At 52.5% G+C, this 24,404-nt stretch overlaps 1 protein-coding gene across 2 annotated transcripts; it reads left to right on the plus strand.

The window, feature by feature from the left end:
- Nucleotides 1–1,062: 1,062 nt before the first annotated feature.
- ZBTB34 (zinc finger and BTB domain containing 34) lies at nt 1,063–15,465 on the plus strand. Of its 2 annotated transcripts, XM_029063348.1 has the most exons (3): nt 1,063–1,119; nt 3,859–4,362; nt 13,790–15,465. In XM_029063348.1, the coding sequence occupies exon 3, from the start codon at nt 13,800–13,802 to the stop codon at nt 15,315–15,317; it is 1,518 nt and encodes a 505-aa protein (XP_028919181.1). In that variant the 5' UTR covers nt 1,063–1,119; nt 3,859–4,362; nt 13,790–13,799; the 3' UTR covers nt 15,318–15,465. The 2 variants fall into 2 exon arrangements, with proteins under 2 accessions (XP_028919181.1, XP_028919182.1); XM_029063349.1 differs by lacking the exon at nt 3,859–4,362 and having other exon boundaries at nt 1,075–1,119.
- Nucleotides 15,466–24,404: the final 8,939 nt, after the last annotated feature.

A 24,404-nucleotide genomic window follows, 5' to 3' on the forward strand; every position in this document is an offset into this window, starting at 1 on the left:
AATTGTCACAGCTTCTCCTGGAGGGCTCCCAGCCTCATCCCGGACTTGGCAGATGAGGTCACTGAGGCCCAGAGAAGTGAAGTAATAATAATAATGTTGGTATCTGTTAAGCGCTTACTATGTGCTGAGCACTGTTCTAAGCGCTGGGGGAGATAGAGGGTCATCAGCTTGTCCCACGTGGGACTCAGTCTTCATCCCTGTTTGACAGATGAGGGAACTGAGGCCCAGAGGAGTAAAGTAATAATAATGTTGGTATCTGTTAAGCGCTTACTATGTGCTGAGCACTGTTCTAAGCGCTGGGGGAGATACAGGGTCATCAGCTTGTCCCACGTGGGACTCTCAGTCTTCATCCCTGTTTGACAGATGAGGGAACTGAGGCCCAGAGAAGTGAAGTAATAATAATAATGTTGGTATTTGTTAAGTGTTCACTATGTGTTGAGCACAGTTCTAAGTGCTGGGGGACATACAGGGTCATCAGGTTGTCCCATGTGAGGCTCACCGTTCATCCCCATTTTACAGATGAGCTCACTGAGGCCCAGAGAAGTGAAGTGACTCGCCCACCGTCCCCCAGCTGACAAGTGGCAGAGCCGGGATTCAAACCCATGACCTCTGACTCCCAAGCCCGGGCTCTTTCCGCCGATAATAATACCGTTAGGTATTTTGTTAAGCGCTCGCTAGGTCCAGGGTCATCAGGTGGTCCCACGTGAGGCTCACCGTTCATCCCCATTTTCCAGATGAGGTCACTGAGGCCCAGAGAAGTGAAGGCACTTGCCCACAGTCACCCAGCTGCCAGGGGGCGGAGCGGGGATTGGAACCCATGACCTCCGACTGCCCGGGCCGGGCTCTGTGCGAGGAGCCACGCCGCTTGCGCCGGCGGGAGGGAGGGAGGGAGGTAGGCCGGGAGGGAGGCCCCGGGCGGGCGGTTGGGCGGGCGGTTAGGCGGGCGGGAGGCCGGTGCCCGCGCCCCGGAAGTAGTAGCGGGCGGGGGGCGGGGCCTGGGGGATCGCTTCCGGGGCGGCGCGGCGCGGGGCTGGGCCGGGGGCGGCGGTGGCGGCGGCGGCGGCGGCGGCGGCGGAGGGGCTGCCGCGGGAGCGGGCGATGTGAGAGCCGCGCGCCCAGGTGAGGCCGCCCCCGCCCCGCCGCGGACCCCCGCACGGCCCCGCACCCCCGCCGCGGGGCGGAGGCCGGGCGGTGGGCGCAGGGGACCCCCGCCGCCACGGGACGGGACGGGACGGGACTGGACGCGGCGGGCCGGACGCCGAGCCTCCCACCGCCCGGCCCCGGCCCCGGCCCCGGCCCTCCGGACTCCGCGGGGAGCCGCGCCCCGGCCTCGCTCTTCCTGCACTGTGTCCTGCCCGCTCCTCTCTGCCCTGCCCCTGCCCTGCCCCTGCCCCTGCCCTGCCCCTGCCCTGCCCGCTCCTCTCTCCTCTATTCCTGTCCTGCCCGGATCCTCTCTTTTCTGCCCCTGACCTGTCCAGCTCCTCTCTGCGCTGCCCCCGTCCTCTCCGGCTCCTCTCTCCTCTCTCCCTGCCCTGCCCGGCTCCTCTCTCCTCTGTTCCCGACCTGTCCAGCTCCTCTCTGCGCTGCCCCTGTCCTCTCCGGCTCCTCTCTTCTCTACCCCTGACCTGTCCGGCTCCTCTCTGCTCTGCCCCTGACCTGTCCAGCTCCTCTTTCCTCTCTCCCTGCCCTGCCCGGCTCCTCTCTCCTCTATTCCCGACCTGTTTAGCTCCTCTCAGCTCTGCCCCTGTCCTCTCCGGCTCCTCTCTTCTCTACCCCTGACCCGTCCGGCTCCTCTCTGCTCTGCCTCTGTCCTCTCCGGCTCCTCTTTCCTCTCTCCCTGCCCTTGCCCGGCTCCTCTCTCCTCTATTCCTGTCCTGCCCGGATCCTCTCCGCTCTGCCCCTGACCTGTCCAGCTCCTCTTTCCTCTCCCCCTGCCCTACTCCTCTCTCCTCTGTTCCTGTCCTGCCCGGATCCTCTCTGACCTGTCCAGCTCCTCTTTCCTCTCTCCCTGCCCTGCCCGGCTCCTCTCTTCTCTACCCCTGCCCTGCCCACTCCTCTCTCCTCTATTCCTGTCCTGCCCGGATCCTCTCTGCACTGCCCCTGCCCTGTCCAGCTCCCCTCTTTGCCCTGCCCTGTCCAGCTCCTCTCTGCTCCGCCCCCAACCTGCCCGGCTCCTCTTTTCTCTGCCCCTGCCCTGTCCGGCTCCTCTCTGCTCTGCCCCACACCTGTCCGCCTTCTCTTTCCTCTCTCCCTGCCCAGCTCCTCTTTTCTCTGCCCCTGCCCTGTCCGGCTCCTCTCTGCTCTGCCCCACACCTGTCCGCCTCCTCTTTCCTCTCTCCCTGCCCAGCTCCTCTTTTCTCTGCCCCTGACCTGTCCGGCTCCTCTCTTCTCCGCCCCTGTCCTATGCAGCTCCTCTCTGCCCTGCCCCTGGCCTTTCCAACTCGTCTCTCCTCTATCCTTGCCCTATCTAGCTCCTCTCTGCTCTACGCCTGCCCTTGTCCTTTCCAGTTCTTTCCTGCCTCTGTCCTGTCCAGCTCCTCTCAGCTCTGTTCCTGCCCCTATCCTGTCCAGCTCCTCTCTGCTCTATTCCTGCCCCTGTTGAGCTCCTCTCTGCTCTACCTCTGCCCATCTGTCCGGCTCCTTTCTGCTCTTCTTGCCCCGTCCTGTCCAGCTCCGCTCCGTTCTGCCCGTGTCCTGTCCAGCCCCGCTCCGCTCTGCCCCTGTCTTGTTCTGCTCCTCACTGTTCTACCCCTGCCACAGTCCTGTCCAGCTCCGCCCTGACCCTGCCCTGTCCAGCTCCTCTCTGCTCTGCTCCTGTCCTGCCCAGCACCACCCACGTCTTGTCCAGCTCTGCTCTACTCTGCCCCTCCCCTGTCCTGTGCAGCTCCATTCTGCTCTGCTCCCGTCCTGTCCAGCTCCACTGTGCTCCACCCCAGTCCCCCTCCGGGGAAGCTCTGATGACTTAGCGCCCCTCACCATCAGTCCCTGGGACCCCTGGCACCCTGCCCGGCCCTGAGACCCTCCCCCCCTCCTCCCCTGACCCACCCGGGCCGAAGAAAAGGGAGGAGGGAGGGGATGGGGATGGGTTTCATCTGGGAAAACATGACACCTCACACCCTCTTGCCTGTCATGTCCACCTCCTCTCTGCTCTCCCCCTGCCCCTGTCCTGTCCAGCTCTGCTCTGCCCAGCTCTACTCTGTTCAGCCCCTGCCCTGTCCTGCCAGCTCCGCTCTGCCCTACCCACGTCCCGGCCTCTGCCCGGCTCTATTCCGTCCTGCCTGGGCCCCGTCCGGCTCCACTTTGCCTTGCCCCTGCCCGGGCCCTGTCTGGCTCCGCAAATATCCCACCCCTGCCCCAGCTCCACTCTGCCCTCGCTTCTCCCCTGGCCCTGCCCGTCTCTGCCCTGCCTCTGCCCTGCCTCTGCCCTGCCTCTGCCCTGGCCCTGCTCTGCCCCGTGGTTCCCTCCCCTAGACCTGGCCTTGCCCCTGCTCCTCCCTCCTTTACACCCTATTTTGTCTCTTACTCCCCTCTCCCCAGTTCCGAGGCCAGCGGGACCTGGGCGTTCCCAGTTCCCTCAGAGAGGCAGTGTAAGGTGGCTCGGGATTGGGTTGAGGGAGCGGGAAATTCGGCCTTGGACTTGTTCCCAAATTGTTATTAAGAGGGGTGAGGGAGTCGCGGGGGCTGCCTTGGGCAGCCCTTTGGGAGTCTGGGCTGTCCTCACGGGAGTTGAGGAAGGTGTGTCTGCCGCCTTCTCCCCTCCTCTGCCCCCATCCCATCCCCATATTGCGCAGCACAAACTTATTCCCTTCCTACGTGGGGGAAGACTGAATCCTTGATTTTCATCCCATGTCTTCACAGCCGCCCTGTCTGCTCTGAAATTACCTAACCGGAGCCCTGCTTCCAAACTGATTTTGCAGTGTGCGGTTGCCCCGAAGCGAAAGAAATGGCCCGGGAGTGAGCTAGTACTTCTCAGCCCCTTGCCGGAGGGGATGCAAAACTCTGGGATTCCCTCTCACCTTCCCCCCGTGAACCCGATGCCCTGAGGGGCTTTTCTGGTCCGCAGGCCCCTGTGCGTGAGAAGAGTGGTTGCTGGATGGAGCTGGTCTCTTGCCATTTGCAAATGGGAGGATTGCAGTGGCCAAACCCGAGTATCAGAGCCTCTTTGTGCCCTCATTCATGGGGATCGAGCCCCCTCCTTGGGGGACTTAAACTTGGTGAAGACTTCCTCCCTCATTTGCGTCGAAAAAGGGAGTTGCCGAGGTCTTGCGTGCAGTTTAATCTGAGGCTTCTGCTTTAGTGACCGACCGCCTTGCCGCGCACGACCGGAGGAAGATCGTTCTGTACTCCAGACCCCGAGTCCAGGTAGAGTGATCCTTCTCTGTTTAGAGAGGATGGAAAACGCATTTCCATTACACGTTAATTCCCGCAGGCTCAGACTGGGACTGAAGGTCGGGCTATTTCATACTTCAGCTAAAGGGGGAGGGAGGGTAGCACAACCTGAAACTTTTTTTACCGGACATCTCGAGGCGTGGTCCATTTCGGTGGGCCGGGTCATAACTGGCCTTCCCTCTCAGTCGGGAGGCCCCCGGTATTTAGTAAGGGCCGCATTCTGGGTCCGAGGAGTGCCGCGAGAAGTTGCAATCGTTGCCTGGGTTTGGCTCAAGACAGGAAGTCGTAGCGCAACTTTTGTGAAATTTTCCCGGCACGATCGTGGAGTGGCCCGTTGGTAGCAACTGCAGAATTTCAAAGGTCCGAACATCCTTTAGGTGCAGTGTGGTACTTTGGCCATCTTTCCCTTCTCATTCCGGGGCTGCTCTAAAGGACGGTGCACGAGGGCGTGAAAATTGTTGTTGTCGGCTCATATTTTTGGAATTCTAACTGTTTAAAGAAAAAAATGAACTCTGCACTGTATGACTTTCAAGTCTTCATTGCCCCGTATCACTCGGTATTTATTTCTCACAATTTTTTTGGGATATTTGTTAAGCGCTCACTGTGTACCAGGTACTGTACTAAGCACTGGGGTAGATACAAGCTAATCAGGTTGGACGCAGTCCGTGCCTCACGTGGGGCTCTCGGTCTTAATCCTCATTTTACGGGAGAAGTAACTGAGGCACAGAGAAGTTAAGTGACCTGCCCACGGTCACACAGCAGGCAAGTGGTGGAGTCGGGGTTAGAACCCAGGTCCTCCGACTCCCAGGCCCACGCTCATTCCGTTAGGCCCTGCTGCTTCTGAAGATGAATGTGCAGGGGTGTTTTTTTAAAATCCAGATTCTACTCCCCATCTGTAGATTGTCTGACCTAGCAACCTATAAAGCGGTGATTGCCGGTGAATAATTCGTGAACTTTTTAGAACTTAAACTAGTCCGGACTGTTGTGGCATCGTTTATTTGCATGCAGAGTGAGATATTTCCAATTTTCTGACCTGAAGCTAGCTCTCCTTTGGCAGTACCAGCTGATCAGTTTGAGCCAATGAAGAGTGTAGAAATGGCAAAATCTAGAGCTGATCAGCTGCCGAAAAACAGAGGAGCGAGCTTGGCCTTTGAGCCGCTGATGATTTCAGCAGGCGTGACTGCTTATCAGAACTCTGGAGGGAAGCAGAACTCTTCTGTGGGAAACCACTTGGTGGGCACTCCTTTTTCCTAAGCCTTCATCTTTGGTATTTTCCCTTCCGTATGAGCATTTTTGGTTTTCCAGGGTTCGCATTAATTGGGGAGGGGGGCGGAGGGAGGGAAGTCTCTAGTGTTTTGAATCTGTGAGAATTGTGGAAAAACAGAGTGAGGTCAGGACAGGGGAGGTCAGCAGATAAAGCTGCTGGGCATTTTCAGGGATGCTGCCTGCTTTCTTCCTCAGTCGGTTGGTGGCTTCTTATGTTGATCAGTCAGTCAGTTGTGTTTATTGAGCACTTACTGTGTGCAGAGCACAGTACTGAGCACTTGGGAGAGGACCGTACAACAAAGAGAGTCGGTAGGCACTGTTGCCTGCCCACGAGGAGCTCACCAACTAGATAAAGTTTAAGCAAAACGTGTTTAAAGAAGCCTAACTCAGGGTTCTCAGGTTGATAAAAACCATTTTCTGGCCTATCTAGGCACATGCAACTTCTGCCCGGTGTGCCCAAATACCCTCTTCCTGTAGCTCCCGAGTATCGTGGGGCTGTTTGTGTCGATCGTGCGGCAACCTCTGGGCTCTCTGCCGTTCTCCCCGTTCACTAGAGCGTCTCGGGCGGCAGAGGTCCCCAGGGGAGGGGGTAGGGTACTAGGCTGGAACCAGAAACTGGGGGCCCGAGAGATGGGGAGCGGGTGTGGCAAGGGCCAAGACGCCCACTTCCTTCCCGCACTGTCCTTCTCTGCCCCTGCCCCCCCAGTCTCCTCCCTTCTTTAGATCCACTGCAATTTCCACATCCAGTAGGAACCGTCCAGAGGCCTTCAGTGTTAGACAATGACTGGAGGAAAAGTGCACCCTGCCTAAATTATCGGCATTTCTGGAGAGACCTGGAGAATTTTAACGCCTTGGTAGAAAATATAGCAGGTTGGATAAAAATGTTCTTTCAGGCGCACATGAATTAATGCAGTAAGAACTCTGAATTTTTTTTCATTGAAATTAGGATGAGAGCCTCATGAATATCCATCACAGCATGCCATTTTATTTATTTTTCTCTGTAATCTAGTTTTGGTGCAATCAGAATCTGGTGTGCTGCCTGGGTGTCATCTTGCAAGTTTTTTTTTTTTAATTTTTTTTTTTTTTTTTAACTAAAGTATTAGGTTGCAGCTGATGACAGCCCGGTGTTAATTTTGATCGGGGCCCAGGCAGAAATACTTAGAAAAGCTATTTTTATACATTTGTCACTGCAGCTACAGCACCCGTCCTCTCGGTCCCTTCAATCTGGGGGGCCGTCGGTGAGATTGTGAGTGAAGGTCGTAACGGACCTCTGGGGTCTTCAGGTTTAATGAGCAAGTCGGAGCCGAGGTCAGTTGGGAACTTGGTGAGCAACATGCCGGAGACCCAGGTGCGGAACAGGAAGTGAGGGAGGGAGGGAAGGAGCCAGGCAAGTGCATACTCGGGATCGGAAATGAAGCGGTAACATGGAAGATGCAAAGGAGTGGGGCGTTCGATGTCGGCGTTCCTCTCCCTCACCCTGGTGCCCTGCATAGGCTCAGACCTCGGGACCTAATCCGCCTGAGCCCGAGCTGAACCCCGGAGAACAGGCCCCCTCTCCTGTACCGAAGTCCCAGCTGGGCGGACACAGGGCCTCACGTGCCCGCTCGGCCCCCGGGGGCTACTGGTCCCATCGAGTGCGCAGGAATTTATGATCCTGGGGTACCTTTTTATTCAAGGACGGGGGGCAGTGCCAAATCTTTGTACTTGTCTTTTCTTCCCCCACCTCGTATTTCCCCCCACCAGCCTCTCCACCTTCCCTCCCCAGCCTCTCCTCCTTCCTTTCACTCACCAGCCACAGGTGGAGGGAGGCGGCCCCAGAAAAAGGAGCTCGTGGGCCCACCCAAGCCCTGATGTTGCCTGACCTAGTGTCCATGGCGGTCCCCAGGCCCTGGGGCTAGTCTCCCACCTGGCCTGGGCGGGGCTTTCCCCCAGAACCCTACAGAGCCTAACAGACACCTCAGAATCCATCCTATCCCTGTCCATTCTTAAATTTCATAAATAAATTTCTGAACAAACCGAAGAACAAATTGTTTTTGTTTAACTCCATTTAGTTCTGCCGAGGACCGCTTCAGACGTTCCCCTCACTCCGCCCACCTTCTCCCTTGGGCCTGGAACTCCCTCCCCCTTCAGATCCGACAGTCCCCCATTCGCCCCGCCATCAAAACCCTCCTGTGGCCCTCCCTGTTTAATAAAGGAAATAAATCCTCTATTTCCCCTATCCGCCCTCCCCTCCGCATCGACTATGCGCTTGACCTTGTACCCCTTAAGCACTTGGCTGCTCACCCCAGCCCCACAGCACTTGTGTCCCCTTCCTTATACTCTGCTATCTCCCCCGACCTGTAATTTATTTTAAAGTCCTTCTCCCCCTGTAGATGGTTAAGCTCCTAGTGCACGGGCATTGCATCAGCAACTTTGTTGTATTGTACTCTTCCAAGCACTTAGTACGGTGCTCTGCACGCAGCAAGTGCTCAGTAAATCCCATAGATTGACTGGTCGATTGATTCAGAGAGACGTAGGCCGGTACAGCTGCAATGGAAAATGAAAGATTCGAGCAGAAGCGAGCAAGTGACTTTGGCAGCGGGGCCTGAAACCAGGTATCTAGTTCATTCTGAAACCCGGGGTGTGGAAACGACTGCTGCTTCCGAAATAACTGTGCCCCCATTTCTCATACCCTGGAGGAGCCTGGGGCATTACTGTCACATTAGGCAAGTGCAGCGTGGCCTAGTGGGTAGAGCACAGGCCTGGAAGTCAGAAGGACGGGAGTTCTAATCCCGGCTCTGCCACCTGCCTGCTGTGTGATCTTGGGCAAGTCACTGCACTTCTCTGTGCCTCCGTTACCTCATCTATACAATGGGGATGAAGACTGTGAGCCCCATGTGGGACAGGGACCACATCCAACCCGATTTGCTTGTATCCACTCCAGCTCTTAGTACAGTGCCTGGCACATAGTAAGCACTTATCAAATGCCACTATTATTATTATTATTATTATTAATAATTTACAAAGAACAATAATGACAGTAATAGCTAGTTTAGTAAGGAATGTGAAAATGTATAGACTGTAAGCCCGTCAGTGGGCAGGGATTGTCTCTAGCTGTTGCCGAATTGTCCATTCCGAGTGCTTAGTATAGTTGCCATTGTTTTTACGAGATGTTCTTCCCCTTGACTCTGTTTATTGCCATTGTTCTTGTCTGACCGTCTCCCCCGATTAGACCGTAAGCCCGTCAAAGGGCAGGGACTGTCTCTATCTGTTGCCGACTTGTTCATTCCAAGCGCTTAGTACAGTGGTCTGCACATAGTAAGCGCTCAATAAATACTATTGAATGAATGAATGAATACTCTGCACATAGTAAGCGCTCAATAAATACTGTTGAATGAATATTGACCAAGTGTAGAGGTGCAGGGATTAGGGGTGTTCTCAGTTCAGTGGATCCTGCTATCTCGCCATCTCTGCCCCGGCAGAGAAAAGTGAGTAGGAGCAGGAGGGGCTGAAGAAGAGTCACACGACCATGGTTTTGCTCTCGGTTGCCATCCGTGTGACAAAACACACCTGGGGTTGGTGGCCTAGACCATGAGGAGTGTGGGTGCGTATGTGAAGGGAAGCAGCATGGCCTAGTGGAAAGAGCACGAGCCTGAGAGTCAGAAGACTGGGGTTCTAATCCCGTCTGCTGTGTGACCTTGGGCAAGTCACTTCACTTCTCTGGACCTTGGTTACCTCATCTGTAATATGGGTTTTGGGGCTGTGAGCTCTATGTGGGACAGGGACTGGGTCCATCCTGATGAGGTTGCATCTGCCCCAGTGCCTGGCACGAAGGGAGCCCTTAACAAATGCCATAAAAAACAAAACAACAACAACAACAAAACTCCCATGGAGCCCAGGCGGCTGACTTCCGGGTTGAATATATTGAGGGGAGAATTGGTCCAATCGTAATGGAGAAGCCGATACTTCCGATTCATCCCGTGAATATCCGTTTCTGATCTCCAGCTCTCGTTGGGCCCTCATCCTGGGCAGATTGGGCCTGCTCCTTCCGGCAGCTGGATCCGAAACGCTGAATGGGGTCCCTCTTGCACTTGTTAACGGTCTAAATTGAATGAAGTATTAAGTGAATTCTAAGGGAAGAGTGTTGCTCGCTAGCAGCTGTAGAGAAAAATATCTTTGTATCTAATTTTCACCATAGAAGAGAAGTGTTAATTTCAAGTAAGGAAGGAAAGAGAATGGTTATTTCCTTCGTCTTTTGAACAGAAAATAGGACATTTTTGTTAGGCCTAAATGTTAGTGTCCGGCTTTTCCTTCAAAATGGAGTACCTCTGCAGAGTACCATTTCGCTTGCTCCTCGTGGAGAGGCTGAGGGGGTCTGGTCACGGTGTAAGTTTTCAGCGGTTCAGCATATCTCCATGTTCCCTGGTCGTGGTCACCTTTATGAATCCAAACTCCTTTCATAGACAGACACTGAGTGGAGAAAGGCACGCACACTTCCCCCCTTCAAAGCCCTACTGAAAGCTCACCTCCTCCAGGAGGCCTTCCCAGACCGAGCCCCCCTTTTCCTCTGCTCCGCCTCCCCTCCCCATCACCCCGACTCCCTCCCTCTGCACTACTCCCCTCCCCGCCCCAAAGCACTCGTGTATCTATGTGCATATGTATTACTCTATTTTATTAATGATGTGTATATATCAATAATTCTGTTTATATTGATGCTATTGATGCCTGTCTACTTGTGTTGTTGTATGTCTTGCCCCCTTCTAGACTATGAGCCCGTTGGTGGGTAGGGATTGTCTCTATTTGTTGCCGGAATTTACTTTCCGAGCGCTTAGTACAGTGTTCTGCACACAGTAAGCACTCAACAAATACGATTGAATGAATGAATGAATGAATGACCCTAGAAATAATAATTACGGTATTTAAGGGCTTACTAGGTGCCAGACACTGTACTCAGCGGCTGGGGTGGATACAAGCAAAGCAAGTTAGACGCAGTCCCGGTCCCGTGTGGGACTCCCCGTCTCAATTCCCATTTTACAGATGAGGTAACTGAGGCACCGAGAAGTGAAGTCACCCAGGGTCACACAGCAGACAGGTGGTGGAGCCGGGATCAGAACCCGTGACCTTCTGACTCCCGGACCCGGGCTCTATCCACTACACCGTGTTCTCCCAGCGTTGGACTTGGGCTGCGTGATGTAAGGCCAGTCTCCACTGGGACACGGCATTCAGCTCTGTTTTGAAACTCGGGACATGTGATGGACCCCTTTGAATATAATTTTCTTACTGTAAAAGACATTAATACTAAGTTGCCCAATTCTGTTTTCAGACTCGCATGTTTACATTAGATATGTGTTTGTTGGCTTGGGACCGAAAATGCCTTGCGGAGCGAAAAAAGAGAGCCTCGCCGAAGCCGAGGCAGAGAGGATGGCAAATTAATCTTTGAACCTTAACCTGAAGCGCTTTCCTCATCCAAGCAGCAGACTGCTATGGCAGGGTTGTGAAAGTTGGGAGAAAAGTCTACACCGCGGCGCAACGCTTTTTGTCAGATGATTTGATTCATGAGGTCGAGGATGTAAAAATTCTGTAAAGGCAATGCCATTTCCCCCTGATTGGGTAAAGCAAAATAAAAATGATCCTGCCGAAGGATCTGGTGGGAAATGTATATTCAGCCATTTGAGGGGTTGGAAATGTCGGCACACGGTGTCAGTGGATTCTCCGAGGGAGCTTAACCTAACCAGAACCGAATCTCTAGCTCTTTTTAATCTTTCATTTCTGTCGGTGTCGTGGGCACCGTGACCCTACCTCAAAAGGGTATTGGAGACATAACTTAAAAAGTGTTATTCTTTCAAAGGGTCAGGCAAATAGAATATTCTATAAGATGCTTAACAGTGAGCTCTCTTTCCATTTTGATCCCTTTTTACTCATCTCGGAGGCAGGCACGTCTTTATGGTCCGAACCTAATTGCCCATTAGCCGGGGAAAGTGGAGAATTGTTTAGATCCAGGGGCAGCCACCCGGGGAAGGATATTTTGGCTATGACGTTGGGTCCCAGGGCGGCCTCCTGTTGGGTCTGTGTCTCCTCCCCGGGAGAACGTTCTCAGTGATCAGCTACTGTTCCCCGGGACTGCTGGCTTTTCTAGGTTTCCTGCCCCTGTGTCTTTCCTCTTCCCTCCTCCCCAGCCTTCCATCTCTGGATCCTCTCCCAAGGTCCCCAGAGTGGCAGAAGACTGTGGAGGAGAAAAAAAAAAAGCTTGAAACGCTTTCTTCTAGGCAGACAAACATGCTGATGTGAGGATTTCTGGGGCAGGCTCGGAGGCAGCCCCGCCGGTGGCGGCTCCACAAATGTTGATCTTGGCTGCCTGGTGTCATCCCCGCTAACGGTTGACCGTCAACACAAAGCTTGCCCCAGGTAGATTTTTGAGTCCGTCAGATTTTTTTTTTTTTTTTTACCCAAAATTCCTTTTCAGGAAACACATTTGGCCCGTGTAGACTGTGAAGGCCACAGTCGCCCATGTCTAGTCTGGGGTTTGGGTGGACACATCACTTCTTCCTGCTTAAGTGGGCATCGGAGCTGCCAGTGAGTAGCATTGGCCTGCTTTTACCTGGAATTGTAAAAGTGTTTCTTAAATGGGACTTTGATTTTTCTCTCTTCACCACTGGTTATATGGTAGATCTGTAACCAAACTCTTAATTCATTTACCCTCACTAATAAACCTTTTGCTACTGGAGGAGGTCTGAGATAATTAAGCATGAACAGTCCAAAGCAAGAATCCCGTAAGGCCACCCTAGACTCTAGTCTTTCAAACAATCACATCCCACTGTAAAGTGATGTAGTCTTCTGTTACCGGTGCAACCCTCTCTCAATAGGACCAACCCATCCTTCTGTTCCCCACTTCACAGAGGAGGAGACTGAGGCCAAAAGTTGTTTTGAACTCTCCCAACCGCTTAGTACAGTGCTCTGCACTCCATTAAGCACTCGGTCAGTACCATTGACGATGGTGATGAGAAGCGGTTGGGATTTGGCCAGGGCCCACCAGAGTGACGAAAGTGGAGACCCGGGATCCGAACTCTCAGCCTCCGTGCGAGCCCGTTTTTTTTTTTTTGTGAGGGGAGGGGCCATATCTGGGCATTTGGGGTGCGCGGGCCAGGCTGAGGCAAACAACCCGTTACGTTGGCCCGGACCCACGGGTGGTGACATGTTGAATATGGAGATCCCGGATCATAAACAAGGTCCCACGTAATGTTTGTAAAATAGTCTGGGGAATCAACTTTCCTGGGACCCGCAATTATGGGACACTGGCAGGAAACGACACAAATGAGGAAAAGAAGGGAAGCGCGGAAGTTATGATGAGATGGGTTCTGAAAGTTCATTTTCTGGACACTAAATCACGGTGGGGAAGGGGATGAAGGGGAGATACAGGGTGAAAAATGGACAGACTGTCCCCAGCTTTTTCATTTTATTGGGAATTTCCTAGGGCTATGTGAGGATTCGGGAAAGACTCTCTCTGGGGACCAGAGGGTGACCCTTCCTGGGCCCCTGGGTGAGGCTGCATCTCCTTCAGCCTGGTGGAGGCAGCAGGTTAGGACTTGGTGGATCACAGCATTGCTCTTTACCTTTTCCAGGGCCGGAGGGAGAACTCACCATTGTGATCAGTGGTATTTATTGAGCGTTTACTGTGTACTAAGGGCTCGGGAGAATACAGTACAATAGACATGTTCATAGACATGTTCCCTAAATCCAGTTCAACAAGAGAAGCAGGACAGTCTAGTGTGTAGAGCACGAGGCCCGGGAGTCAGAAGGAAGTGGGTCCTAGTCCCGGCTCCGCCACTTGTCTGCTGTGCGACCTTGGGCAAGTCACTTCACTTGTCTGTGCCTCAGTCTCGTCATCGGTAAAATGGGCGTTATAACCTTGAGCCCCATGTGGGACATGGGCAGTGTCCAACCTGATCAGCCTCTATCTACCCCAGCACTCAGTACAGTGCCTGGCACATAGCCCTGAACAAATGCCATTAAAAGAAAAAAATGAGCAAGACCCAACCGTCTTCTGTCCCGGGTTGGGTCTGGCCGGGTGGTAGAAAGACATTGGATGTAATGTATGGAGCATAAATATTGCGTTGTGAATCTCTCTCTCTCTCTCTCTGTTTCTCCACTCTCCCAGATTCCGCTCCATGTCAGTAGAAATGGACAGCAGCAGTTTCATTCAGTTTGATGTGCCCGAGTACAGCAACACGGTCCTGAGCCAGTTAAACGAGCTTCGGCTGCAAGGGAAACTCTGCGACATCATCGTGCACATTCAGGGGCAGCCGTTCAGAGCCCACAAAGCGGTCCTCGCTGCCAGCTCCCCGTATTTCCGGGACCATTCCGCGTTAAGTACCATGAGTGGCTTATCGATATCGGTCATTAAGAACCCCAACGTCTTCGAACAGTTACTCTCGTTCTGTTACACTGGAAGGATGTCCTTACAGCTGAAGGACGTGGTGAGTTTCCTCACCGCCGCCAGCTTTCTTCAGATGCAGTGCGTCATCGACAAATGCACCCAGATCCTGGAGAGCATCCACTCGAAGATCAGCGTCGGCGAGGTCGACTCGGTCACGGTCGGCGCCGAGGAGACTCCCGAAAACCGCAACGGCGTGAAGGACAGCAGCTTCTTCGCCAACCCGGTGGAAATCTCCCCGCCGTACTGCTCTCAGGTGCGGCCGCCCGTGGTCGGCGGCGACCTGCGGATGGAGACGGCTCCCGGCAAAGCCCCGCGGGGCCGCGGGGGACAGGAAGAAGGCCACTCGGACCGAGGGAGCTGCGGAAGCGTGTCCGAGTACGAGATCCAGATCGAGGGGGACCCCGACCCGGGGGACCTGCTCGTCCGAGAGAGCCAGATGGCGGAGGTGAAAGTGAAGATGGAGAAGTCGGAGCGGCCCAGCTGCTCCGACAGCTCGTCCCTCGGGGACGACGGCTACCACACGGAGATGGTGGACGGAGAGCAGGTGGTGGCGGTGAACGTCGGCTCCTACGGCTCGGTGCTGCAGCACGCGTACTCGTTTTCGTCCCAGCCCGCCTCCCAGGCCCCCGGCGTGCCCGAGCCTTTCGGGGGCGGCAGCCATTCCAGCCCGTCCAGGTCCATGCTGAGCTGCTTCAGGGGAGGCCGGGCGCGCCAGAAGCGGGCCGCCGTCCACCTGCACGGCGACCTCCAGGGCCCGGGGCCCGGGGCCGACGGCGACGCCGCGGCCGGCCAGCCGGGCTACGAGGGCGGCCCCCGCGAGCGCGGCGCCAGGGGCCACTGGTACCCTTACAACGAGCGGCTCATCTGCATTTACTGCGGCAAGTCCTTCAACCAGAAGGGCAGCCTGGATCGGCACATGCGGCTCCACATGGGGATCACGCCCTTCGTGTGCAAGTTCTGCGGGAAGAAGTACACGCGCAAGGATCAGCTCGAGTACCACATCCGCGGCCACACTGACGACAAACCCTTCCGCTGCGAGATCTGCGGCAAGTGCTTCCCCTTCCAGGGCACCCTCAACCAGCACCTGAGGAAAAACCACCCCGGGGCGGCCGAGGTCCGGCACCGCGGCGACTCTCCGGAGCGGACGGAAGCCTTTGCGGAGCAGAAGGTCGACGACGACGGCTCGACGGTGGAGGTGGCTCTGGATTCTGGCCCGGAGGGCCACTTGGTGGCCAACACCCCTGATTGAGAGCCCAAAAGCCCCGAGCAACCCAAACCAAGCACATTTTAGCCGATGCGTTTTTTTTTTTTTAATTATTTTTTTTTTTGGTTCGTTGGTTTGCTTGCTTGTTTGTTTTGTTTTGGTTTTTCCTTGTTTCACTGATCTCTAATTAGCACAGATGTGCTAGCCTTTCTTTTCTCTCGACCGTACGGGAACGGGTCAGTCCCCCGGTAGGCTCCCCGTGATTTCCGGACGGAGCCGGTCATGGCGCTTGCCCTTTGCTTCTGAGGAGCCCGGAGGAGCTCGCCGTCCAGAGGGGGACGATCCGGGGAAAGGCTGGGGCTCCCAGCGCTCTCCTTTGGCTGAACTGCCCTCCCCCCGTCCTCCCTCCCTCCGGCAGTGACTCGAGAGAGTCAGCCGGGTGACCCTCCCTCGGCTGCCAGGAGGTGTGTTCTCCCTCGACGGGCGTGCTGACTCCTCTTGGCCCTCGTGGGAGGCTGCTCGTGACCGTGGAGGGAGAATCAGAAGCCTCCGGGCGGGATGATGAGTAACTTTTTTATAGTTCCCAAATTACTTTTTTGGTAGTTAGAAAATTTATATATATACACATATATATGTATACATATATATATAAACAGTTATTATATATACACATATATGTATATATATGTATATATGCATATATATATGTATATATATACACACATTCATTGGTTTCTAATCTGGTTGAGGTGAATGCGAGAGGACTATGTAAGTTAATAGAGTGTACAGGGCTTTCGACTCTTCATCTCATCTCTCCCCTCCCCAGGATTTTAGGGCTTTGCCCTGGTTTTCCTTTTGAGTAGAATGCTACTAGGTTTTCTTTTATTTATATGCGTGTATGTGTATATACATACACACACACACACACCCCCCGCACACATATATGTGTGTGTACACCCACATATGTACACACACATACATGCGTATATACATGTGTATGTGTATAATATATAAAATCATGGTGTCCAAAAGTGAGCAAAACAAATTACACTGTTTTTTATAGCTCTGCTTCATGAGAAAAACAGAAAACCAAATGCCAGAATTCTATTCACCCGTGATTGGAATCGTTTGGGTTTCGTTCGTTGCCCAGGGGACGACCTGGGCGACCCGTGGTGCTGACCTTTTTACATAACTGTATCGTAATAGTAGCCAACCCAGGAGTAGAAGTGGTTGTAAATGTTTTTACTGGCCTAAGAATCTACCTTCATTTTGTACTGTAGAAACATGCACACCAGGTAACTAACGCGAATCACTCTACCGACCGGGTTTCATCCTCGCACTAAAGGAAAGGGGTTATTGGAGTTCCAGCGACTCTCCCTTCAAGCAGTGTTGTTGCGTGTCCTCTTTTTCTCTTTTCCAGGCAACCAGTTCAGGTGCACAGTAACTTCCTCCCTGCAGTTCCCAGTGGACCTGCAGAACTTGGGATATATATATATATACTTTGTGAAGATAAACTCTACGGGAATTGCAAGCAATATGTCTATCTAAGTATTGTGTGTGCTACCGAGACCCCCAGTGGCTTCCCCATTATTTCAGTGTTTCCTGCAGAGACCCCATTAAGATACTTTTAACTGTGAGTGGGTGTATGTGGGTGCGTGCGGGTGTATGTGCGTGTGAGAGAGAGAGAGACCAAATCTTGATGTGCCACCAATTTACCTTTTTTTTTTTTTTTGAAGGGGTGGGGGGCTGTTGTTACGTGGTGCTACTTTTACATTTATTACCCATTAGGTCAGTAAAATATAGAAAATGTGAAACCTAATGGTAATAATGAATTACAAGCAAAACTGTTTTTTTTTCCTCTTTTGAGTTTATAGCTTGAAAAAGAGACCTCAAAAGCATGTGCTGGCAAAACGTATTACTGTATAAGATATAACCTGATTCCGAATTGAAGTATTCTCTACTGGTATTTTATGAATTATTTTCAGTTTCGTATACTGCTCATACGTGCTTGTGGTGTGCAAGAGATGCTTTACAGAAAATAGATTTGGTACTGTGTGCTCTCGTGAAGAGAGGCATTTTGTAAGCATGCGGTGTGAGTGCGCTGGAGCTAGTCAGCCCATCACTAACTCTTTTCAAGAGAAACGGGGCTCCGAAAACTGGCAGCAGAAAAGCTCTGTACCTGAGAAGAGCAAAACAACTTGAAAAAATATGGGCTGCGTGTTAGATTACTGGAGTGCAAAAAGAGAGGTTTGCTGGTTTGCAATGCTTTTTTGGCTCTTCTAACTCAAATAGTGTTGCTGAGGTATGTTTTTTCCTAAACTTACTCAAGCCCTTAGTAATAAAGCGCGCGCGCGCGTGTGTGTGTGGGTGTGCGCACGTGTGTGTTTTTGTGCGTGTGCAGTAGCTTCTTTCTTTACTACACAGTATCTGTTCAAACGGTGACCGGCTGCACTATGGATCAGTGTTACAACGTACAGATTACACTATCAATCCCAGCTGCTCTGCGGGAGCAGTTTGAGCTAAATCGGGTATATTATATGCCTTTTTTTCCTCCTAAAACTGCCTAAATCAGGGGTTTGCTCTCTCCCTGCAGCGTTTTTATAACTCCCATTAACGCGCGAGGGGAAACAGCCCACATGCCTCAAGGGAAAGATAGACCTCTAAATGTTTACCCAACTAAACACATTCGGGGGTTTCAGGTAAATGTTCGTGGTGTTTTTTTCTTACATAACTGATTTTGCTTTTTAAAGAACTTCAATGCAAAAAAAAAAATGTGTTTTGATAAAATTAAGTTTATGACCTGTAATGCCAAGAGCCAGGACAGGGGAATTTGAGGTGAATTTCTCTCTCTCTCTCTCCCTTGCTCTCACTCTCCCTCTCTCTCTCATCCCTTCCCCCAACCCCATTTGTGCAAATGGGGCTTTTGAGCATTTAATGTGAATGAAGGAGAGTCGAGGAGGAGATGAGGGTGAGCATCCTTCCCTGGCCCGGCTTTTGCGTTGAGGTCGTGGTCTTAACCTTGTTTAAGCGTAGTCCTTTGTAGCTGTAGATTTATTAGACTGGTTTGAGTTTACCAAAGAGTGACTTATCCAAAATTGTCTCTGACAAAAATATACACTGCTTTGATTGTACAGTTCAGGTTCAAAACATTGTAATGGGACTGTTAGGGGGCAGGGCATTTCTTCGGTTTCTCTACAATAATCGTGATTCAGCATTTTTAGCAAGTTAGACTTTGCTCCCATTCCCGTTAGTAACACTTTACCCTTTCACTGCTAGCAGTGTTAAGAATTCTCAAGCCATAACCCAGTACTGTAAATGTTCAGCAGTGCTTCGAAGGATGCAGAGCTCCGTGTGCGTGCGTGTCTGTGTGCGTGTCTGTGTGTGTGTGTCCGTGTCGGCCAGCGTAGATCTCCTGAACCTCTTTTTGAGCGTTTCCAGCACACTCTGGAGTGTGGTTGAACCGCAGATCAGGCAGCAGCAAATAACATTGTGCCTTGACACATGAGGATGTGCCAGGAGGCTTCACCTGACCACACGATAAATAAGACACCTGGCCCTCTGAGGTTCCTTTCCCACCTCCACGAAGGCGAAGGATGCTGGGTAACTAACTATTTTCAAGCGGATTTTTTTTTTTTTTCGGAAGAACAGTACCTGTTTCTGTCCCGTTTTTAGTTTAGCTCAGTACTGTTGTCCATTTCATTGACAGACAAATGCCGAAGTCAATAAAATGAGCGAAATGTGAAGACAACTTTTCTCCGTGAAAAAAAAAAATTCCTGGATTGATATAGGCTTGTTCATAATTGAGTCTCTTCTCGAGCTAACTTTTTAAATACATAGACAATGTGAAGACAGTGACAGTGTCCTTTTCTAGATGTTTAACCTGTTATTACAAACTGTGAAAACCAAGAATTTTATACTTTTGCTAACGTTTGTGGTTTTAAAGTTATTTTAGTTCTAATCGGTTCTCTACCATAGACTTTCTATTAAAAGTTGTAAATACATTTAGAAATTATATTTGTAAATACGGTGGTGTCTCCAGTTCATCTTTGGATCAATGGGAAAAAAAAAACAAAAACCTCATGATTGGTTCTGCCTCTGTTAGTGTTTTTAGCACAGAAAGGATACTGTCTGTTCACTGTTAAGCGGAATATACTGTAGAGCTATATAAATCGATCGTTTTCCGAGGATCTTCCCAGCCAGGCCCGGGTAGGAAGCCACTCTTTCCATGAGAGCCGTTAGAACCCGGGCTTCATTTTGGGCTCCCGGCACGGGCGCCCCGGTCCGGGTTCAAACGTCCCCGGCCACGGAGGGGGTGAGCGGGGCGGGAGGATGGACCGTGCCGGAAAACGAAAGGAAGGCTGGGGAGGAAAAGATCACCGGAAACAAGCTTGACTCTAGCGAAATCAGTGTATCTTATTTGAATAACGTTTTATATTAGTTACTGTGATTCTTTAACTGTCGTTTCTCAAAGGGTTTCCTGTGAAGCCTCCACTGAAAGGGACTCAAATATGCAACACCTTATCTATTTTCCAAGGGAGCCTTCCCCTGGAATGGTGCTTCTAGACTGGTCAGGGTTATTTATTAAATTTTATATATGAAAGTATTTGGGAATTGTGTAAATTCTTTATATGAATTTATCTAGTTCATGAATCATAGATTTCATACTACTCAGTGCACCTGAACCAAAGGTTCAGCACAGTCATCCAGATGTTCAGCCTTTTTAATGGTCACCGGGGGGGGTTTCAGATATACCTTCGTGGTCCGACTGTGCCCCGACTGTGACCCGTGGCCCTGTGTCTCGATCTCGGGGATGACCTGTTCCTAATGAGTTTCCCAGCGGTAGCGGGTGGTGGCTCCAAAACCGTCCGGTTCCCCCCCCCCCCCGGCCTGCCCTCTCCGGTTGGCCGGCCTGGTCCCGCCCCGGCCCCGGCCCCTCCTCTCTAGGACAGCTCTGCCGCGAATGCAGCTTCGGGTTGGGCGGTTCACGCCCCGGCCCTCGGAAGAGGAAATCTCACAGGTCGATCGTGAGACGATCTCTCCGTTTTCCCACAGGTGAACCCCTCACTGTCCACCACTTTCAGCGCTCGTGCTCTGCCCGTTTCCATTATCAATGGCTGAACATTTGGAATGACTTAACTCAGTGTCATTATATCTTGCAATACAAACCGGTAACCTCATCCCTCCACCCTTCATCACCACGTGAAGTAAATGAAGCTAGCTAGGCTGATGCTGTAACAACTAATAACTTGCCATTAAGGATTATTTTATAGCATGAATTTAAAAATATTTATTCAGATGATATTTTACTCGTATTCATTTTGTTTTAGATTTGTGACATGAATATTTCAGTGCTGCTTAATTTGGTTCTGATGAATCCTCGTTTCTCGCTTGTAAATGGCTTTTTTTATGGTATAAATAAAGTCGGTGGGAATTGCTGTTTGTAAATAAAAATGCTGCTAGAGCAGGCGTGGCCTGGGCTCTTCTTTGGGTTTGCGCTGGGTTGGCGACAACGTCCCTGGTTGGCAGAGATCGATTTAAGAAAAAAAATCCCCAGGCCTCTTGGAGTAGTGCTGTGGGGGCTCAGGGGAGGATCCTGGGGCCTCCATCTCACTTTCCCGGTGAGGTCAAAGGCTTCTTCTGCTTGGAGCCCGTGGGTGGGGAGGGTGGGCTTGCTCGCCTGCCGGGGATCGAGGCCCAGCTCCAAGATCTTGGCTAGAGAGCACAGATCTCAGTTTCCTTCGCCGTCCTTTCCAGAGTTTTCCTTCTGGAGGGCAGAGGATGGGGGTGTGTGGCTGTGGATTCGCCTCACCCAAGATGGGAGTGGGTCTGTTACCTGCTAAATCCCTTTGCCGACAGATTAGAAAATCTTTTCCAGCCCCCTAACCAGGCCCTGCTGCCGCACTGCAGAGTCCCAGCCTCTCTCTGCGGGAGAGGCCCCAGAAAAGTCATCTAGATCGCGCCCCCCTCCCCCCACCTCCTTTTTCTAAATCACTTGTAATGAAGATGGCCTCTACAATCTCCCTTTGGGGCGCTTTCTAGGGCCTCTGAACCCTTCTCAGTCGAGGAGTTTTTAATGCGTTACTCATTTCTCTCCTACTACGGTCTGCTGAGCCCATATGGTTTGGCCCGGCCCTCAGGGGAAACAGGAAGACCACAACTGGTTGCCGGGCTAGAACAGTGGATGCCAGTGGGACCCATTGCAAGGGTCTTCCCCACAGGGTTAGTTTCTCAGAGGTAAATCTCCATACAGTTGGATGATAATCCGGCTGATAATCATTTTTGAAAGAAAAAAATTAGAATTATGACAGACTTTTATCAGGCAATTACAGTGTGAAAAATGGGGTGCTCCACCCTGGGGTGAGGCCATTAAGCTCAATTAAGACCGGGTTCCCGATCCTCAAAAGATACGAAATCTAAAGGAGGCATAAAAGGCAGGTTAAAATTCAACAACTCTGAAATGTTAACATATCAAGAGTTAAACACTGCAGAGTGAGTCACCATTTTAAGCAAAGTCGTATCTTTTGGAAATGGACAACTTTTCCAGTATCCTAAACATCGGAAAAGAAGGCTGGTGTCCATCTGCCTTTTGCCTCAACAGGGGCTGGGGCTTTGGTTCCCAGGATGGTGAGTGGGAAGTGTGGGAGTGGGTCCCTACCCTCGGACCATCCCTCCTGCTCGGACCACCCCCACCAAACCAAGAGCCCTTATGGCGGGCCCCGGTTGGGGAAGTAGATCGGTGCAGGGAAACAGGCTTTACTTCACAATAGCGAGCCTGTCAGAAAAAAGCTTAGGCATGGTGGGGTGGCCACGTGTCTTTTCAAATGCTTCCAGGACTTGTGGCCAGTGAGAGTCTCCGTGGATTTGGAGCTGACCACCTCCCTGCGTGGCCAGAAGCCAGGACACGATGTGGACCCTCACTCCTACCAGCTGGTTTCCAGGGCCGGAAAGAGGTTGGTTGCCAGGTGCCATTTGGGCGCAGCCTCTTTGGGGAGCTTCCAGACTGCCCCCACCAAAGGAGAGCCTTTCCCCGCTCCTCCGAGGTCAGGGATGGGAGCCGAAGCCACTTGGCCCGTTAAGAGCGTTTGGCTCAGCCTCAGCTCCGGGGATGTAAACACGTCGGTTATACTCGGCTCCACCCGGCCTCTCAGGACTCTGACCTTCCCCGATGGGATTTTGGGGCTTGGATGGAGAGGTACGGTGGGGTCACGGAGGGGTGAGGAGTTGTGTTCTGGCACTCTAGAACTCTTCTGTTTCCAAGAGTATACGAAGTCGCTATGAGGCTCTAGGTGGATCCTTTGTGCACAAAAGAGAAACTAGAAAATAGTGATTAAGTCCTTATGGGGAGGGACTGACAGAGCAACTCTCCACCCAGGGTTGCCAGGGCCTGGAGAGTGGAATAGAGAACTGCTTTTTGCCGGTTGGCAGCGTGAGGCTGCCTTCACCGGAAAGATGGGGCAGCCCACTGAGAGACCCTGCTCCCGGCCCCCAGGAGACGCGCGGCCCTGGGAGAGTTGGTTGGCCTGTCGGATCGGCTATGGCGGCACATACGGTGCCCCGAGATCCTCCCCCGGTGCCGAGCGGGAGCTGGGAGCTCAAATCCCGGTGGGCGTTGCCCTGGCTGTGAGGGTGGGAGGGCGGGGGTCGAACAGGTGGAGGGAAATGCCTGTGCCCTCCAGGGCTGGCACTGAGCAGCAGGGCAGGCGGCTGGGGCCTGCGGCCAAAAATAGGCCCGCCTCAGGTGGCTCTGTGACAAGTTGCAACACCCGGTCCCTGGCACCAACCCCACGCTGCTCCACCTGCCCTGCTTTCCAGGTTCCAGGGCTCAGTAACTTGGAGAGTTTTCTTCCCTAGATCCTCAGCACCGATCAGACTTGTCTGGGGCTAAATGACCGCCACTTTGGGCGCCCAAGTTCCTTAATAGCCCTAAGAAAATGTCTCAGCCAGGGTGCCTTGGGGGAACTGGCTTCTAGTCCTTTGGTTGTAGTCGAACAGAGGAGGACTGTGAAGCGATCGAGGGCATATCAATGGTATTGTTGCCGAGAGATGGCCCTCCTGGGCCACATCCCGATCGGTTGGGGTTCCACGTGACTGCCAGCTGCTGTTGGGGGTGCTGGTGACCCTGCATTCCCTCCTTCCCACTCCCTGTTATAGGGTGCAGTAAGCTGAGGGGGGAAGAACGAATGCCAGGATTGGGGTTCTCTCTCTGGATGTGCTGCTGCCAGAGCTCTCGATGGTGAGCTGGGAGGAAGTTCTTAGTGCTCGGCAAATGTTCACTCGGTACAGCCCCGGGAGGCTCGGGAAGTGCTGAAGGGTGGGCTTGCCCTGGCCAGATCTGGCTCAGAGTTGCCCACTCGGAACATTTCTCCCTACATTTGCGCTTGGCCTGTGGTCCTGTGGCCAACATGCCCAGGTGGTCACCATGCCCGTCCCTCCTGGAGCTGGTGCTTTCCCTCCGGTACCCGAGTGTGACTGGAGCTGGTCCCAGCTCCTTCATGCCCCATTGCTCGCTCCCGCTGGTGCTCACTCCAGCTGGGCTCCCCACAGTACCCTGCTCGGGGCTGTTCTCGGGGACCAGGCTCCAGCCCACAAGTCTGCTCTTAGCCAATGTGGTCTAAACGGAATTGATTTTGCAAGGGGAATTTCTTAACCCTCTCATGATTAATTCAGCCTTTTTCCTGGGGCTCTCACTTCGGTGAGGGGTGGGGGCGACTATGTAGGCCTGCTGTTACCCTGTCACGATAAAGTTAATTTCATCACCTTCCCAGAGATGACATTTTTTTCTGATGGCGTTGATGGGACTAGTTACTTAATCCTCTTGCTGCTGCTGCCCAAATCGAGGGCCCCAAGGACCCTGGTTTCTTCCGATTTTGCTTTCTTTCTTTTTTTTTAAAAAAATGTATCTGTTAAGCACTTTCTAGGTGTCAAGCACTGGGGTTGATACAAGTTAATAAGCCATGGAATGGAGTAGTCCTCAAACGTGACACGATCGGTTCCCGAAAACCGCATCTGAAGCTGAGACTTTAGGTCAGAATCAATTTTCTCATTCATTCATTTGTATATATTGAGCTCCCATCTTGTGCAGTGCACTGTCCTAAGCACATGGGAGAGTACAATTCAACAATAAACAGACAC

Source organism: Ornithorhynchus anatinus, chromosome 4, assembly GCF_004115215.2.
Source record: "Ornithorhynchus anatinus isolate Pmale09 chromosome 4, mOrnAna1.pri.v4, whole genome shotgun sequence".
Classification (NCBI taxonomy): domain Eukaryota; kingdom Metazoa; phylum Chordata; class Mammalia; order Monotremata; family Ornithorhynchidae; genus Ornithorhynchus; species Ornithorhynchus anatinus.

Excerpts from the sequence above, each read along its gene's own strand:
- ZBTB34 (XM_029063348.1), top strand. The coding sequence starts at position 13,800 with ATGTCAGTAGAAATGGACAGCAGCAGTTTCATTCAGTTTGATGTGCCC.